General features: G+C 46.3%; 1 protein-coding gene across 3 annotated transcripts in view; it reads left to right on the top strand.

Moving 5' to 3' along the window:
- The window catches only part of Abat (4-aminobutyrate aminotransferase), a 97429-nt gene that overhangs the window by 49535 nt on the left and 27968 nt on the right, over window positions 1-19926 (top strand). For 2 of the 3 annotated variants that reach the window (XM_087574612.1, NM_031003.2), the window contains 5 exon segments: window positions 1543-1656; window positions 8569-8666; window positions 11524-11553; window positions 12116-12233; window positions 18133-18182. In XM_087574612.1, the coding sequence (XP_087430738.1) occupies window positions 1587-1656; window positions 8569-8666; window positions 11524-11553; window positions 12116-12233; window positions 18133-18182 (366 nt within the window). In that variant the 5' untranslated portion in view covers window positions 1543-1586. 3 annotated transcript variants of the gene reach the window in all.

Here is a 19926-nt window from a genome sequence, read left to right as displayed (position 1 = left end):
TGAGAGTGAGTGACTGACGGAGATCGTTTTGTTAAAAGGTGAACGTCAGCTGCAGGGCAGTCAATGTCACATGTCACTGGGGCAAGTTTTCCAAAGTGACTTGTCATTGAAAGTGCACAGGTGTGACTCTCACTTTTATGGGCTATTCAAACATCGAGGCTCAAGTCCTTCAAGACACTTCTAAAGCGTATTTGATAGGCGAAACTTGAATTATGTGACGATGTCTCAGCGACCTAAGCCAAGTGGCCTTAAGTAAGAGGTGGTGACTGCTCTTTCCAAATAGTTTACTGCTGAATTACTAGACCTGCCTTAAGTTAGATATGAGAGTCAACTTAAAAAAAAAAAACAAAACTCATTAAATTGTCAAGAGAAGAATGTGGTTTCTACATTAATTTATGGTCACAGTTTTAAAGCCTACTGTTTTCTCCTAACTTTTCCTCTTCTGAAAAGAAATAAAATGGAGTCTCTGAATTGCTTCCTTTTTGAGACAGGCTATCACTGTGTAGCCTCTAGTTGGCCTGCAATTCACTAAGGAGAGTAAGCCATAATGAAGTTGTGGTCTGCCCTCCTCTTTCTCCTGAGCACTGGAGTTAAAGTCATGAACAGTCGTGTCCAGCCTTGAACTACATCTTTTATGTTGTTGTTATTATTATTATTATCATTATTATTATTATTATTATTCAAGCCTTCTATCTACTGTGGCTAGGTTAACTGAATAAATTAGTCTCTTATAATTAAAGAATGCTTGGGGGGGGTCAGGCAATCACTTCTGAAAGAGCCCCTCCTCAGATCTGACAGGGGTGAGCCCTGTCTGTTGAACAATGGAACAGGTATCTAGAGCCAGACTCTTTGAAGCATTTCAGCCAACACTCACATGACAGACTTTCTGCCCAGGAAGAGTTAAGATTTGCAAATCACAGAGCAGCTAGCTCTGGGGTGGACTCTCCCAGAGACAAAAGATAAGCTTGGACAGAATCTGCTACTGTGCAGAGTCCCTCAAGAACTCCCTGTCCACAAACAATAGAACCTGTTCCAGCTCGAGCTGGCGAGCAAAGCAAAGGCCGTCAGGCTACAAAGAAACGTCTACACTTGCTTACAAAGGTATTGCTCAGGTAGGAACCCCTTCCTCTTATGCCTCATGTTTCCTTTTGCAAAAGAGGACAGTGATGAATGCAACACCATCTCTTCAGTTACAGGAGGAGGGACTTAAGTGTGCTACTACACCCCAGCCTTTTCTCAAGGTCTCTAGGGATCAAACTCAGGTCTTCTTTAGCAGTTGAACCATTTCTCTGGGCCTCTGTTTTTCTGTCTAGAAAGTGGGTATGCTCATTCTGTCTGGAGTGTGGAATATGGAAAGAAAAAGAATGTTAATTAAAGTGTATATTGTATTCGGCACAAAATGTGCTTGAGTAAAGAGAGTATTGGGCGTATAGCAAGGGAATTTGCATTCTAAGAGTCTTTTCCACAAAGTGGGCAATGGTGGGTTTAGATAGTAGGGTGTGGTCCCTGTGGGTCTAAGTCTGTGTTTTTGTATTCTTTCAGGACAACAGCAAGTGAAGGGGGTTCCTCTTCCTGAAGGAGGGGTCATGGCCTTCTTGTTGACTACCCGACGGCTGGTCTGCAGTTCCCAGAAAAACCTCCACCTCTTCACACCTGGTAAGCCCCATTGAAGTCCTGGCATGACCTGTTCCTTATCAGACATGGTGTAAATGGGGGGGTCATGCGTAAATGGGGGGGGGGGGGTCTATGATCAGAGTCCTTAAGGATTTCCTGCTTCTTTCCTAACTTCTTCAGCGAGACTGTCACTATGGCTACCAACTTCATCACCCCCACCCTGTCCACACATGGACACTTCTCATGTAGGGAGGGGGTCAACACAGCTGGGAGCCACTCTGCTCAGGAGGGATGGCCTCTAAGCCAGAAGGACCTGGGAAAAAAGACAGTGCTGTGGTTAGTGCCAAGAAGTACAGAAAGCCACCAAAGTGAAGCTGAGGGTGTGTGTACCTCAGGACCAGATTGTGTTTCTAGCACACACAAGGTTTAGTCCCCAGCGCTGTATATACTGGGGCAGCTGGGCTGAAGAGGTGGCTCAACAGATAACAAATTTACTGTGAGAACTGGAATTCATACCTCAACACAAAAGAGGTGGGCATGGCCACCTGTGATGTTTCCAGCCTTTAGGATTTAGAAAGAGGAGCTCCTCAAGGCAGGTGGCTAGAGAGACTAGACAAATCAGTCCAGGTTCATCCAGAGAGCCTGCCTCAGTAGGAAAACTGAAGAAGATACCTGATGTCAGCTTCTAGTGCCCAACATGCATTTGAACAGTTACACGAATGTACAATTACACACACACACAATTATACAATTACCCAATGGGTGAGGTGGTAACTACCTTTAATCCCAAAACTCAGTAGATCAGAAGGATCAGGAATCCAAGATCATCGCCAGCTATACTGCAAGTCCAAGGCTACTCTGGGTTCATGAAACACGAAAAAGAAAAGAGAAAAAGCGGAAGTTGAAAGCATGATGCCAGTGGTTATGTAGTTTCGGCATCTAAGGTTAAGGAAGGAGAGTCAAGAGTTCAAGGACAGGGGTTGGGGATTTAGCTCAGTGGTAGAGCACTTGCGTAGCAAGCGCAAGGCCGTGGGTTCGGTCCTCAGCTCCGAGAAAAAAAAAAAAGAGTTCAAGGACAGCCTTGCCTAGGTAGTGAACCTCATGTAAAAGAAAGAAGGGAGGGAGTGTGAAAAGGAGAAGGGAACAGTTGCCAGGAGGGGACACAGCCTCCAGCTGATGACTGTCTGACTTGAGTGTTTAGCACTGAGCTCCAGCTGTGAACTCTGACCTACTCCATCTAATCACGCACAGCATGGGGCAGAGAGGGTGTCTGTCTAGCAATGCTGGCTGCAGAGAGTCAGAAATTTGTCACCGAGTCATTAACTGTACTTACTTTTGAGACAAGGTCTCTTGTAGCCTATTAGTTCTGTAGTCCCAGCACCCAGGATGCAAAGGCAGAAGGATCCTTTAAGGCCAGTCTGGAGAGCTACATAAGGAGTTCTAGGCCAGCAGATCTTGTCTCAAAAACAAACAAAAGGACCTGGGGAGCTGGGGATTTAGCTCAGTGGTAGAGCGCTTGCCTAGCAAGCGCAAGGCCCTGGGTTCGGTTCCCAGCTCCGGAAAAAAAAAAAAAAAAAAAAAAAAAAAAAAAAAAAAAAAAAAAAAAAGGACCTGGGGAGATGGCTCGGTATTGTTAACCTGAGTTATGGGAACTGAGCTCACGTTGTCTGGCTTGAGTGGCAAGTGCTTTTTACCAGCTGAATCAACTCTCTGGTCTTGATAGAAAGGACTTGCCACACAAATACGAGGATCAGCAGCCACTTAAAAGCTGGCTGTGTAAAAGCCAGGTGCAGAGGCACCTGCTTACAATCCCAGCATTGTAAAAGGAGGCAGGAGGGTCCCTGGGGTTTTTAGCCATCTGGTCTACCCAAATCATTGAGTTCTAGGTTCATTGAGAGATCTGATCTCCAAAAGTGAGGGAGAGAGGGATGGAAGAAGTCACCACCCTACTTCAACATCTGACCTCTACACATGCACTTTACACACACACACACACACACACACACACACACACACACTGAGTGAATGAATGAATGAGCAAATGAAAGAAAGATGAATGAATGAATGAATGAATGAAGGCAGGGCAAGGCTCTAGCAGGACTTTACCTTCACATTGTTCAGGTTTAAATAAAGAACAATTGTTTTCTAGGTATGATATTTTAATTTATTAAGACAAGAGAGTTGGCTCAGTCAGTAAAAGCATTTGCTGCTGCTGGCTAGTTTTATGTCAACTTGGCACAAGCTACAGTCATCTGAGAGAAGGGAACCTCCCTAAGACCTGACTGTGAGGCATTTTCTTAATTAGTGATTGTTTGATGAGGAAGGGCCCAGCCTACTGTGGGTGGGGCAATCCTTGGGCTGGTATAAGAAAGCAGGCTGAGCAAGCCATGGGGAGCAAGCCAGGAAGCAGCACCCCTCCGTGGCCGATGCATCAGCTCCTGCCTCCAGGTTCCTGCCCTGCTTGAGTTCCTCACTTCCTTCAGCGATGGACTAGGATGACGAACTGTAAGCCAAAAAACCTTTTTCTTCCCAGCTCGCTTTTAGTCATGGCGTTTCATCACACTAGCCTAAGATACCAAGCCTGACAACCTGAATTCAATTCCCAAAACCCAAGAGAAAAAGCCAGATTAGGGGAGAGGAGCAGAGAGCATTATCCCCAGCTCTCCTATGAGGGAGGCAAGAGAAGTGGCCAGAAGCTTGAGGGCCAGCTAGCCCAGAGTATGCAGCATAGCAGCAGAAATAATGGGGCTCAACAAGGGGGAAGACAGAAAAAGAAAGGACTCCTAAAAGTTATCCTCTGACCTCCACTCAGTCCCTGAGGCACACGTGTACCATCATGTACACAGTACATCTGCATGCATGCACACTCACTCTGAACCAACAGTTGTTTAAACATCAATTAGACATTAAGGACTTTTGACGACTGATCTATGTTCCCCATGAATGGTGCTGTCCCCGAGGCCATGTGTTGCAGTAAATACTAGTTATATTTATAATAAGCCTTAAAGCAGTAGAGCCGGACAGATATCAACCCTCTATGCCATTTTGTCTACTTCTCTGTCACTAACTTGGAGATGTAACTTGCCATGTTCTGCCTAGTCCACTTCTACTCCAACTGGCTGGCCCTTGTGGCCGTGAGCTCACGGTCCACCCACCCCATGGCAACTTCTTCCTTCTTCCTCCTCTCTCTTCTCTCTCATGGTCCTCACCTCAGACCCCAAGCCCAGGAACCGATGCTTGGCCTACCTCTCTTCTGCCCAGCTATAAGCGATAGGCATCTTTATTAGCCAATCATGGAGAATTAAGGGGACAAGGTTTACACAACAAAAGCTTGCCTGGGAGCAACCAGATCTTAGGCTACAGAGTTTAGCATTGGAAGACAAGCAGCACCAGACCAGCCCCTTACAGGGAAGAGCACCACTGTCAGCCACAGAGGCTGGGCTAGTGAACCTTCATCCACTGCGTCCAGTCTTGGGAGCCCATGACCCACACCTGCTTTCTACAGATCTTTATTCTCTGTGATTCCAATAAGAATTCGAATCTGGGAGAAGTGCTGTTTTCGCTGAGGCACCAGATGGGGCAGCAGGGCATCCACAGGCCTGAGGAGGAATCAGAAAGTCGGGTTTTCAGGTTAATCAGCAGTTAGCTGTGTGAGCTTGGATGAATGCACTAACCTCTCTGACCTTCTGTCCTCAATAATGCAAGCAAAACATTCACCCTGTGCCTGGCTGCTGAATGTGATTTTTTTTTTTTTTTTTTTTTTTTAGTTTATTTTTCCTGTGGAAAATAAAGCCTTTCATGTCCTCACTGGGGAAGGGCTAACAAACTTCTTGTTTTTCAGTTCACTCCTTGGCTGGAAATTAAACAAGGCTGACTTGGTGAAAAGCCTTTTTTTTATCAGAATTTACATTCATATTCTACACGGATCTCGTTGGAGTTGGTGCTGTTACCCTGAGTCCGGCCAGGGAGGGAGTGAATAGGTTTTCGGCAGAAGCTCACCACTGGGGGCCTAGAGAGATGGCTCCGTGGTCTAGTGTGAGCCACCATGTGGTTGCTGGGAATTGAACTCAGATCCTAAGAGCAGCCATTGCTCTTAACAGCTGAGCCATCTCTCCAGTCTTCACTGAAGGTCTTGAGCCGATCAAATTTAAATGTCATCACTGAATGCTATAATCTTTTGTTGTTGTTTGGGTTTTTTGCTTTGTTTTTCTGAGACAGGGTTTTTCTGCATATCCCCAGCTGTCCTGGAACTCACTCTGTAGACCAGGCTGGTCTCAAACGCAGAGATCTGCCTTCCTCTGCCCCCTGTGTGCTGGGAGTAAAGGCGCGAGCTACCATCACTAGGTGAATCTTGTAACATTTAACTTTTCCAAGGGAATGAACTCTAGAAACTTCCTCTTCAGGGTCAAAAGAAAAGAGAAAATATTTTCTTCATGCGTAAGCAGGAGTGGTATATGCTAACTGTTCCAAATACAGCATTTAAAACCCTGCCTTACATTATGTTCTTACTTTGAGAAGTTTTTGATAACCAAAGCAACTAAGAGTCAAGATACGTCTAGATGTGTTTTCTAGTATCATCATTTTACATAGAGCGATTGACAAAGTAAGTATATTTATGCACCAATATGTGTCACTTGAGATTTTGGCATATTCAAGTGTGTGTGTGTGTGTGTGTGTGTGTGTGTGTGTGTGTGTGTGTGTGTTTACAGTCCTGGGGATTAAACCAGATATTTGTACATGGCTCAGCCACCAATATATTATTTCAACATCCCTGAGCTCTCCTATGAGACGGAGACAGTGAGGCAGGTAGAAGATGGACAATAGGTAGATGATTAATAGATTATTTTCAAGAGATATATTATTTTTCTTTTTTCTTTTTTTCTTTTTTTTTTTTTCCGGAGCTGGGGACCGAACCCAGGGCCTTGCGCTCGCTAGTCAAGTGCTCTACCACTAGGCTAAATCCCCAACCCCATAAGAGATATATTTTTATTTATATGCTTGTATATCTGTGTATGTGTGTTCATGTGTGTGCAGGTGTCCTCAGAAGCAAAGAGACAACATAAATTCCATGGAACTAGGATTATAGGAAATTATGAGGAGACCAAACTGCTAAGAACAACTACTGAGTCATCTTTCCAGACTCTAGAAGTTTGATAGGTGATAGGCTATGGATAGATAGAATATAGGTAGAACATAGATAGATAGATAGATAGATAGATAGATAGATAGATAGATAGATACATGATAAATAGATGATAGATGGGCAGATAGATAGCAAATGATAGAGAAGTAAGCAGATGACTGACGGGTAGTAGAAGATAAAGTGGTAGATGATAGAATATAATAGTAGAAGACAGATAATGGATGGATCGTAAACGCATATGTCCATCTGTGTAAGGGTGAGTGCAGCTACCCACACGTCCCACAATCCTCTACCTTGATGCAGGTACAGCAGCAGCAATGAGAATAGTAGCTGATATAGGGCCTTGAACTAGACACATGGCCTTGCCCCCAGCTCCCCTCTCAGAGCACTCCTGGGAATGGCTGCACATTGTATCTTGTGGTCAGATGTAAAGATGTCCCTGAGCATCCTGCAACGTGTGAATAGCAAAGGAATACCAGTCATCATGCCAGCAGTGCCAGAGTTGAGAGACTCCACTCTCTCTATATACATCTGAGTTTATTCGAACTGGCTTTGTTTTGGTTTTGTGTATTTTATTGTATATGGGTGCTTTGTCTGCATGTATGTCTGTACACCAGACATCAGGGCATCAGGTCCTATTATAGAGCATTCTGAGGCACCGTGTAGACGCTAGAAATTTAACTCAAGATGTCTGGAAGAACCTTTGGCCTTAACCACTGAGCCATCTCTCTAGCCCTTGAATTTCTTTTCTTTTTTTTTTTTTTTTTTTTTTGGTTCTTTTTTTCAGAGCTGGGGACCGAACCCAGGGCCTTGCGCTTCCTAGGTAAGCGCTCTACCACTGAGCTAAATCCCCAGCCCCTTGAATTTCTTTTCTAAGGTGTGTGTGTGTGAGAGAGAGAGAGGGGGGTGGGGAGAGGAGAAGGAGAGGAAGAGGGGAGAGGGGAGAGAGGAGAGGGAGAGCTATAGGCCAGAAGAGGGTGTCCAATCTCCAGAGCTGGAATTACAGACTGTTGTGGTCTGCCTAATGTGGGTGCTGGGAGCCAAAACTTGCTCCTCTGCAAGAGCAGTCAGTGCTCTTAGCAACTGAGCCGTCTCTCCAGCCCCTAAAGAAGTTTTGGACTGGTAAGATAGCTTAGCAAGTGAAAGCACTGAAGTAAAAACCTAAGTTCAATTCCCAAATCCACAATGAGGAAAGAACCAACCCCCAAAAGTTATCCTCTGGACTACACACACACACACACACACACACACACACACACACTCACACTCACACACACACTCACACTCACACACACTCACACTCACACACACTCACATACACTCACACACACTCACACTCACATACACACTCACACACTCACATTCACACTCACACACACTCACACTCACACACACTCACATACATTCACACACACTCACACTCACACACACTCACATTCACACTCACACTCACTCACACTCACTCACACTCACACACACTCACACACATTCACACTCACACACTCACACTCACACACACACTCACATACACTCACACATTCACATTCACACCTCAACTCATCCTGCTGCTGCTTTAGGATAGGAGCATGCCTGCTTTCCTACAACTTCATTGGCCCTGGTTTTTTCGTTTTGGAATCTGTGATGTTCTTGGTGTCTAGGTGTCTAGATTTGTTCAGACACAGTGTGCTAAGGTGACCTTGTCAGAACAAAGCTCAGGTCTGGGACCCCCTGTTAAGCACTAGGGGCCCATGTTGGGGCTGCTCCTCCTTGCATCATGTCACCAAGGGTCTCATTTGTCTTCTGTATTACAGGATCCAGATACATCAGCCAAGCTGCTGCCAAAGTTGACTTTGAGTTTGATTATGATGGACCACTCATGAAGACAGAAGTCCCGGGCCCTAGATCTCAGGTGAGTCAGCCTCCCTGAAACAAAGACCCAAGAGGCAGGCGCACAGGCCGGTGTGCTTTGTGCCTGAAGTGGCTTGCCTCTGCTCCATGGGCTGCTGACCCTTCAGTTTGTCACACTGCGCTTATTCTTATCTTGCTATTAAGTCTATTCAGTCTGAAGCTCCACACCGGTGTTCAAATGCTGCTACCTTTTCTATTGGCCAAAGCAAGTTGCATGAATGTCAGCCCAGAGTTAAGGGCTAGAGCTGAACTCACAAACAGCACTGGAAGTCACAGCATAGGGCCTGGGCATCAGAGACCTCTGACTGACTTTGATGAAGAGAACATCAAGAAGGCAGTCTGTACAAGTGATAACAGGGTGGAATGGGGGACTAACTTGGGGAAGGAGGGAAAGGAGGCAGACAGAGACATGGGGGCAGGGAGTGAGGGAGAGAGATAGTGAAAGCAACAGTACTGTGATGAATTCCTTACTTTGTATTCTAAACCAATAAAAAAAACAATAATAAGAGGTGATCTTCAAGCCTGGCCTGAACAAACCTGATATGAAGCTGTTCAAGCCAGACTTGTGGCTCAAACCTGTCATCCCCGCAGTGGGGAGATGGATGCAGATGAGTGAGGAATTCAGGGTCATCCTCTGCTATGTAAGGAGTTCAAGGCCAGCCTGGGGCACCCGGGAGGCTATTTCCCTAAGACAAACAGGAGAAGCTGTCTTCTAAGCAAGAGACACGGTATAAACCTTCCAATGTTTCGGGTTTTTAAAGACTTAGCACATTTTATCCACAGTGAGATGCTGGCTTACTTCCTGTAAAAAGATCACGCCTTTTGCCACAGCTGTGGGAACAGGGATCCAGAAGTGGGGAAGAATAGAGATGAGCCCACAAAAATGCCCAGATTCAGGCTCCAGAGATCAGCATCAGAGTGCAGATCTAACTTTATTGCTTATTATATAAGATTATTTATAGCTTTTTAGCCAACTGGGGTATGTTTATGTATTCAAGGACAAATGGGGTACAACCTGTGTTGTTCAGCCAAATCTGACTCACCTGTCCATGAGCCTGTAGGGGAGGGCCCCATCCCCCAGGGAGATTTCTATGAAGACAGGGGAAGCAGCCACTGTCTTGGGTCCTTTGTATTGTCTCACCGGCATGCTGGGAGCCATATCAGATCGAACATGGTGTACAGTGGATCAGGACCCATCGAGGAGGGAGAAGAACCTGTAGTTCTCGCTCTCCCGCCCACTTCCTCCTCCGCCAGGTTCATTTCCACACACCCCCTCCCCACAGCATCTGTTTTATGAGTTCAGAAATATTTGTCTTACTGTGTTTATATTTCTTTTGGAAGGTTTTTGTCAAACAGAAGGAGAGTGCTTTTTCATGCATATTTCCGCTGGGGTATAATTCTAATTTAATGGAGAAACAACATATTTTTGTTGTTAATGTTTTATATTTTTGTATGGAAATGTGTAATGTCAAAACGCTCAATGCTGAAGTCTTCTTTATGCCGAATTATTTTGGAGACGGAAATCTTGTTAATATCAAGCAATTAGCTTTCTATTCCTAGTTTCTGTTTGAAAGTGGGGAAAATGAATTTTAATCAGAAGTGGTTCTTTGTTGAGAAAATTAATATTGTCAGTTGATTTTACCCCAGTTCCTGATAAGGGAGTTGCATCTCTTTTACCTCCCGGAGTGCTGGAGGTCAGACTTCAAATGCAGGGCGTTGCGCACAGTTGGCAAATGCCTTACCGCTGAGCTTTGAATTAGCCATTTTATGTGGATGTAAGTCTGTGTACCATGTGCGTGCCACGTCCCAGTGACCGGACGCAGTGATCGCAGCCCTTGGAACTGGAGTTACAGACATTCCTGAGCTGCCGCGTGGATTCTGGGAATTAAACCTGGTTCAGTGCTCTTAACTTCTGAGCCTGAACTCTCCAGCCTGACTGAGAGAGCTATTTTAAAATGAGAACAGGGGCTGGAGAGATGGCTCAGTGGTTAAGAGCACTGACTCCTCTTCCAGAGGTCCTGAGTTCAAATCCCAGCAACCACATGGTGGCTCACAACCATCTGTAACGGAATCCGATGCCCTCTTCTGGCCTGAGGATGTGTGTGTGTGTGTGTGTGTGTGTGTGTGTGTGTGTGTGTGTGTGTACATGGGCTAGCACATGGCTGGTATAGGCACTAACCACAAAGCCTGATGACCTCGATTGAGTCTCAATGGTGGAAGGAAACCGCTAACTCCCACGAGTTGTCCTTTTGACCTTTAACATGCGTAGTATAGTGGCTATATACCCACCCACAAACAAAACAAAATAAATAAAAATGCAAAGTAAACTAGAGCTAGTGATGGAGCTTGATGTAGAGCACTTGCCCAGCATAAGCAAGACCCTGGGTTACAGCCGCAGCACCATAGAAAGAAGAGCAGAGAACCCTTTGTTTTGGGATATTAAATGCCTTCAGCATAATTTTGTTTTTGTTTTTGTTTTTGTTACATATGTACTTCCCGAGTGGCCGTGGTAGAACAAAGCCCTTAAACCCAGAACTCTAAGGTAGAGGTGGCATATCTTTGTGAGTTCAAGGACACCTAGTCGACTTACTGAGCCCTAGTGCAGATGAGCTGTAGTTAGACCCTACCGCTAAAGGAATAAAATGAATTGTATTTCCCTTTCCTTCCCAGGTATTGAGATCTGAATTTCTGTCTGTCTATTGTGACTGCCACCTACTGTTCCGAGGAGCAGATTTTATCAATTATTTATGTTAAGTAATTAAAAATATTTACTTGTTACAATATTGACTAGGAGTCTGTCGGGAACTGGGGAAACAGGAGTGTGCCGCTGTGGCTGATGCTTTTGTTCTTGCCTGCAGGAGCTAATGAAACAGCTGAACACAATCCAGGTAAGTGGGTGCGAGGCGATTCCTTTTTCTCTTTCTTTTTTTTTAAATGATTTTATTTTTGCGCGCACGTGCATAGGTGTAGTTGCCCATGGAGGCCAGAAGAGGGAGACAGATCCCCCTAGAGCTGGAGTTGCAGACAAGTGTGAGCCATTTCCCGTGGGTGCTCAGAACCAAACTCTAGTCCTCTGCATGAGCAATACCAGTCCTTAACCACTGAGCCATCTCTCCAGCCGTGTTTTTATTTCTTAATTTCTATTCATTTCTAGTTTTCGTAGTGGCTTCTCTGAGGCTTACCACATATTCTCTAATTTGTCAGAACTTGCTTCTAAGTTTCTTCTCAACCTTGCTGTGATAAACCAGACATAAAATTTCGCAAAGTACAAGGCCATGGCTTTGTGAACCAAGCTGCCTGTTTGATTTCTCCCAAAGAAAGACACAGAAGCCAGCACCCACAGATTCCCATGTGGTATAGAACAAACAGGACACAGAGCAGTCTGTTCAAGCCTATTCCTACAAATCTGGGGAATAGCAACCAGCCTGAACCAGTTTCCTCTTCCCCAAGAATGCAGAGGCCGTGCACTTTTTCTGCAACTACGAAGAGAGCCGAGGCAACTACCTCGTGGACGTGGATGGCAACCGCATGTTGGACCTGTATTCTCAGATCTCCTCTGTACCCATCGGTAAGAGTCCGACAGTCACCTCTCAGCCCTTCTTTGTCATGGCCATCAGACTTCAGATGTCTGTCCCCAGTGTTTTACCAGCCTCTCCCCCGAGGGTAAGGGAATGAACAAGTAATGGCGGAGAGAGCATGATTAGACGTTGTTGTTTCTAGGAGTTTTAATTTTAAGAATGTGGGTGCTACATGTGTCCCAACTGTGTACAGTACCTGCAGAGGCCTGAAGAGGGCATTGCATCCCCGAGACCCAATTATAGATGGTTGCGAACCTCCATGTGGACACTGGAAATAAACCTGGGGGGCCTCTAGAAGAGCAACCAGTGCTCTTAACCACTGAGTCAATTTTCCACTCCCAAGACACTGTTCGTTTGTGGTTTTGTTTTAAGATTTATTTTTAATTCGTGTATGTGTATATGTACACACATGTATGTGAGTGCAGGTGCCCATGGAGTTCCTGGAGATGGAGCCTCAGATGCAAACTGCCTAGTGTGTTGAAAACCGAACTTGGCTCTTTTGCAAGAGCAGGAAGTGCTCTTAACCACTGAGCCCCAGCCCCAGCCCATAAGACAATGTTTGAAACAATAAAGAGTCTTTCCAGGTTTGGTAAACAGACCGTGATGCAATCAACTTCAGTTGACCAGATCCTTTAATGACTCCAGCACTCAAAGTGAGGGAAGCCAAGATAGGAGAGCCAAGGTGACTGACTCAGAGCGGAGGGAATCCTTATATTCATAGACTCTAGGGGTGGGTGTCGCTGAGCTTAAGGAAATGGTCTCTGGGATTAACAGGTTAGTGAAGGAACTATAGATTACACATAAAGCCATGATTCGGGAAGCTGGTCCTCTTCCCCCACCAACCTTGCTTGGCTGTTAGGTGCTGGTTGCTAAGGTACTCAGTAGGCACAGTCTCTGAGATCTGACACATAGTAGGGCCTTCTCTCCTTTCCTCCTCCACACACCATCGGGGGTAAGCGTGTGTTCATTTCCCTGTTTTGCAGCTAGGTGAAGAAAGCTTGAAGAGGTAAATTTGCATAGCAATAACTCAGTGGAGCTGCCTAGGTTGGGTTTCCTAGCAGAATCCTAGATGAGGATTCTTCAAGTAATCTATGGAGGGAATGCCCCTCAGTTGAAGGGGAAGGCCAGGAAAGAGATCAAAAGGACTCTGCTAGAAAAACAGCCTGCTCTCAAAGGGGACTCTGCATGCCAGACTGACACAGACCACTGGCCTTTTTGCACCTCGGGCTGGCCGCTCTTTGCCTGCCCACCGCCAGGGGAAGGCCCAGCAAATGGACCTTCCATCCCTGGAAGACAGTTTTCAGATAGGAGGCAGCCGGAGCTGTTACCAGCCAAAACAGATAGCAGCTGGGGTATGGGATGGTCTGCCCAGAAAGCATGGCCTCAATGGATGCTAGCTCCTGCCTCACCTGGGCTCACTGCCCAGCCACATCGAGAAGGACACAGACAATGGGACAGGTAGGGTTAATTTGGAAATGAGGTAGCTCTTATTTGCAGATGGTTATTGTCTCTTGAACTGATCGATGCCCAGCTGTGCCCAGTGGCCTGTGGGCTGTGCCTGTCCCTTCACAGATGATACTGCTGTCTACTGCAGAGAAGACAGACATGGTGGGGGGGGGGGCGTTACTCTATGTTAGCAGCTCCCCATCCCCACTTCCTGGCACCCAAGATGCCCTCTAAACCCCTAGCATTGGGTGCCCATTCCTCCTCTACCTCCCCAGCATCTGTCCTCAGACCTACTAATATCCTACTGAGATATGACCAGACAGCAGCAGTGGTTCATCCTTCAGGGGTGCCTCAGCCTCTGAAGGCACCAAGGATTTCAAGACGTACAAACCCTTCCTCCCCTTGGTTTGCATTTATTGTTGGTTATTTATTTATTTATTTATTTATTTATTTATTTATTTATTTATTTATTTATGTGTGCACACGTGCATGCACCCATGCTCTCACACACATCAAGGCATGTACTACCAACCCAGCTTCCCGGTTTTAAGCATGTCATACTCACTGAGAATTTACCAGACACCTGGCTGTTGCCAAGGCCTCCGCACATTAATAAATGGCCACAACTGCTCTACGTCAGGGTCTCCAGCTATCACCTCCAACTGACCTCATATCAGAAGCCAAGAATCATAGGGTCTGCCTGGTGGTTCAGTCTGAGGTCTTGCCAGGATACGAACCAGTGAGTCCACCCCTTTTGTTCCTACTGAGCAGTCTTACAGACACCTGCCCTGCGTGAGGAGGTCTTACCACTCAGAGCCAGGTTGAAAGTTCCCTAGTTGGAGTTCCCTTTCCATCTCTCTCCTTCAGGAGCCAATGAGTCAGGCTGCCTCTGCAGTTTAATGAGCTTTACTGGAACCAGGCTTATCTACTGAGGCAGAAAAGTCATAAACACCCAGGCAGCGTGATAAGCCAGAACTCTGGCCAGAAAAGGTTTGGAAAAACCCAGAGAATGTTCTGTCCTTGAATGATGAGCAGTGTCTAGTCCTGGGCCTTGCACCCATTGCGTGGGCCAGGGAAAAGACAGAATATGTTAACTCTCCGCCATGGTCTTCTGCTTCCACAATGTATCCTCCTCAGCTGGCAGGATGAAACCACAAAGATTTCCCCTTTAAATCCTTCTCACTCTCTGCAGAAAGGTGATACTTAGTGTTTTATACTTGTCTAAACTTAACTGTCTTTTAGGGAGAACAGATCTGGGGCCCAGAGCCTCAGGCAAACAACAGAAAGATTGTTTCCACTGCACTAGCCTCTGGCCTCAGCAATACAATGTCTCCTTTCAAAATAAATGTATTTCAATTAAAAAGCACATGTCTTCCTTCCTCGGTGAGGTAAATACTGAAGACTGGGTAGCTTGTAAAGAACAAAAGTTTCTCCCAGTTTTCAAAGCTGGGAGTGCAAGATCCAGGTCTCACTAAAGAGCACTTTCTTTATAGAACAAGGTGCTGCTTTTCTGCAGTTTCCTGACAAGATGGGAGGCACTAACTCCCTACGTGTGGGTTCCACTCCCTTGACCTAATCACCTTCCAAGATCTGGGAGAGACTGCAAACAAGCTCTGCATACTGTCAGCTCAGAGGCCAGGATCTCGGCAGATGAGCTGCAATTACTGTAGTAAAACCTTCCTGATCTAAGCTCCTCTCATTGCTCTTTCCTCACACAGCTTGTAAGCTTCTACGTTCTTGCCCGCATCACTGGCTTACTGTGCTGTTAATTCATTCATTTACAGTGTACTGAGCAGAGTGAGCCTTGGTGGCGAGGAGTGGACAGAGAGGTCTCACAGTGGTCTCTAGACACATGGACACATCCTCCAGACACCAGTGCCTACGGCTTCCTTTGACCTTCCTGCCAGAGTTACTGACAGGCAGATCCATTACTGTCCCTGTTACTGTCTTAAAATGCCCTGGCAAAAGCTATTTGAGAGAGAAAAGGTTTATTCTGGCTCACAGGTTAAAGGTACAGTCCATCAAGTCAGGGAAAGAGTGGCATTGGGAGAGTAAAATGTCACACTGTATCCACAGACAAGCACAAAGTGATGAATGCTGGTGCTCAGTTCATTCAGTCATTCTATCTGCCATCTATCTATCAATCAACCTGTCTGTCTATCTATCTATCTATCTATCTATCTATCTATCTATCTATCTAACATCTATTTAGCTATCTATCATGGAGATAGGGTCTTGTCATACAGTCCTGGCTGGCCTAGAATTCAATATAGTGCCACTCACTCTCAGAACGAGTCTTCCTACCTTGGTTAACGTAATCAAGGAACTCCTGCCAACACACACACAAAGGCTAGTTCCCAGATGATTCTAAATACTATCAAATTTTCAGTCAGTATGAACCTCGCCAACAGGACCAGCCATAAGGCATAGAAAGCTGCTGCACATGGTAGATGCTCAGTAAATACAGATTGTCATGAAAGAGGGAGGGTGAGGCTTCGTAGGCTTGCAGGGTCCAAGGCATAAAGGAGACTGGGGTGTTCTAATTTCTCAGAGTCATATTTGGGGGAGTGGAGAGTGGGGAACATTTCATGTAGCCCATACAAACTGGCCTTGAATTCCTGATCCCCCTGCCTCCACTTCCAAAGTGCTGGGGTTACAGATGCAGACCACCACACCCAGCTGCATCTCCTCTGTTTTCCTGGGCATCCGCAGCCTGTCCACGCCTGACCCCATAGGGCTTCTGGCAGAATGAGGAAGGCTTATCAGGGTCAAGCACTAGCTCAGAGCCGGGCACAGAGCTAATGCTCAGGAAATGGGAATTGGAGTGAATTACGATGCCATTCATTTTATTTTCTCTGTTACAGAGTCTTGCTATGTGCTTCAAGCTGACTTAGAACTCTTCATATAGTCTAGGCCGGCCTTAAAAATCACAATTCTCCTGCCTCAACCTCCTGCAGCTTTTTAAAACTTACTGTCATCATCATATTTACTTTATGTATGTGTCCTCATGTATACACGTACCATGATGTGCATGTGGAGATCAGAGGGCAACTGTGGAAGTCAGTTCTCTCCTTTCACTGTATGGGTTCCAGGAATTGAACTCAGGTTGTCAGGCTTGTGGCAAATACCTTTATCTGTTCATCCACCTAGCTGATGTGTGTGTGTGTGTGTGTGTGTGTGTGTGTGTGTGTGTGTGTGCATGCTAATATATATTATGTGTATGTGTGTTTATATATGGTGTGTGTGTGTGTTTAGAAATTTATAGGTAAGCCTAAGTTTCTATGACCATTTTCTAAGGCTTCTGCATCAGGTCAAGCTATATTTTACATGCTTCCACCCGTTTCACAGGGCAGCAGGCATCCAGCGCTCAGGGAGCACCTGTTGGAGGGGAAGCATTAGTAACGGTGCTGCTTAGTATACTTTTCTTAGACTCAGTTTTGGGTCACTCATCGCAAGTGAATAGAAATACTGTTTGCTTTTTGTTTTTTTTGGGGGGGGGTGTTTGGATTTTTTGTTTTATTTTGTTATTTATTTCTTTTTTCAAGACAGGGTTTCTCTGTGTAGCCCTGGCTGTCCTGAAGCTTACTTTCTAGACCAGGCTGGCATCGAATAGAGATCAACTGCCTCTGTCTTCCGAGTGCTGGAATTAGAGGCGTGCACCACCATCCCCCAATATACAGAGTTGTTTTTATAATACCGTGTATGTGCATGAGTGCAGTTGGAGTCCATCCACGTGCTTACACTGCAAGAAGTTTATGTGCACTTCAATCATAGATGATGGACAGAAGATGCTTTCAGATCTGGAGATGTTGAATGTTATCATTAAGCCCTCTAGATAGGATAACTTCATAGGAGAGCTATTGCTGAATCCCAGGGTATCCTGAGCCGAGGTGTATGATACCAGCCACAGTGAGACCCTGGAACATGCATGTGTATATGAAGACAGGATGTGGCACGTGACACGGTGGTCACTTTGCAGCTGGTGTCCCTTGGTCCTTGAGGAGACATTTGTTGGGCTCCACCTCAGCTTGTGGACACTGGGAAATGAGCAGGATCACACGCAGTCCACGGCATTGACCTCTTTTTTTTTTTCTTTTCTTTTCTTTTTTTCGGAGCTGGGGACCGAACCCAGGGCCTTGCGCTTGCTAGGCAAGCGCTCTACCACTGAGCTAAATCCCCAACCCCGGCATTGACCTCTTGATGCCCTGCATCTATGTTTGTCTGGTCCATCAGGTCTCAAACCTGAACAAACATCCGAGCATGCCCAGGGAACTTAGAGCTCTCCAGGCTGCACTGAGAGAAACTTCTAGTCAGGGGTCAGAGCATTTGACACACACAGAGCGCTTCAGAGACGGAAGCTAAGGGGCAGGGAGAGAACTAGTACAGAGGGAAACCTCAGATGCGGGAGCTCGCTCTAACCCTGCTGTACTTTCATCTCCCCAGGTTACAACCATCCGGCTCTGGCGAAACTCGTTCAACAGCCTCAAAACGCGGTATGTCTCCCTGATGTGCTGATGTGCAGACTAAGGGCAGACTGTGCTCATGGCCAGACCTGATAGGCATCTTCAGGGGTGTTTCTTTCTAAGTGCTCAGATGTTTGCTGAGCACTCAGATGCCTTGGAGAAGTGTCGGTGACCTTTCCTCAACTTGACATAGACTTAGTCACCTGGGAAAAGGAGAACCGGGTAGAGGAAACACCTCCTGTCAGATTGTTCTGTGGGCGTGTCTGTGAAACATTTCCTTGATCCGTGATAGCATGTTCACTGTGAGCAGTACCACCCCTGGACAGCTAGAGAGATAGCTTAATAGTGAAGAGCACTTGTTGCTCTTACAGAGGACCTAGATTGGGTTCCCAGCATCCCCGTGGTGGCTCACCACTGTCTGTAACTCCAGTTCCAGGGGATCCAATACTTCTTCTGACCCTCACAGGCTCCTGTGTGCATGTGGTACACACACTCAGGCACACCCATAAAATGAGATAAATTTGATTGGAAAACCATTCTGAGCAAGTCATGGGCAACATGCCAGTGAGAGGTACTTCTCCATGGCCTCTGCTTCAGTTCCTGCCTCCAGCTTCCTGCCAGGCTCCTGCCCTGACTTCTCTCAGTGATGGAGTGTAACCTGAAAGCCTTCTCCCCCGAAGCTGCTTTAGTTGTGGTATTTATCACAGCGACAGAACGTAACTGTGACCTCGAGGAAAGTTCAGCATCACCATTCCCATGAAGTCAGTTACTTAGCCGTTGTCAGGTGAGAACTGTAACCACATCAAGGCTACGGAACAAAGGATATGGTGTAGACATAAGATGATAATAACAGTTAACATACATGAACAATGCAGTGTTCTGTGTTTTTATTTGCATGTTTGAGTGTGCACTGTGTATATGCACCACTCTCGGAGGCCTGAAGGAGGCATCAGTTCCCAGGGCGTTACAGGCTGCCATGAGCCGCCTGATGTGGAGACTGGGACCCAAACCCAGGTCTTCTACAAGAGCAGCAAGTGCTCTTAACCCTGAGTACCTCTGCAGCCCTCCTTTTAAACATACCGCTATCAAACTTCAATGCACGTGTATGTTGGATGTTGAGACTAAGCCCCCCATAACCACCTATATGGTATGTAGGTTATAACTATAACATTCTATGATTTGAGAGTCTGAGTAGCAGAAAGGTTGCATGCATATCTGCCTGTATTAGTTGCCTTGTTGGCTATAACATAAGCAGCTTCAGGGGAAGAGAGGTTTATTCTGGCTCTCAACTCCAGGGTACACCGTCATGGGTGGGGCATGTGTGGCATGGGGCACGGTGGGAGGCAAGGACGACTCCCTACAGCCCACCTGCATTCAGGGAGCCGAGCCATGAAAGCTGCTTCTTAGCTCACTTGCTACCTCCTATTCATCCCAGAACTCCAGCCGGTGTGGTGGTACCACACACACTTAGAGGGGGTCTTCCCAGGGCACGGCGGTCCAGAAAGCCCCTCACAGCCATTCTCAGAGGTGACGCTAGATCCTGCCAGTCGACAGTATTAATCATCGTGCTGGCTGAGGTCACGTGGGCCTGCGGAGGCGCTTGAAGTAAATCCGGAGAACCGAGTTCATCCGTGATGGAGCAGTCAGAGGTCAGGAGAAACTTCCCAGGGAAGTGACTTTAAACAGAGATCTGAAGGAGGAGAGGCCATGAGGTGGCGCGGGCAGAAACAGACAGGACTAGAACAGCCACAGAGTTCCTACCTCCTTTGTCGTA

The sequence above is a fragment of the Rattus norvegicus genome, chromosome 10, assembly GCF_021556685.1.
Source record: "Rattus norvegicus strain SHRSP/BbbUtx chromosome 10, alternate assembly SHRSP_T2T, whole genome shotgun sequence".
NCBI classification, from domain to species: domain Eukaryota; kingdom Metazoa; phylum Chordata; class Mammalia; order Rodentia; family Muridae; genus Rattus; species Rattus norvegicus.
This window is presented reverse-complemented; position numbering and strand designations above follow the sequence as displayed.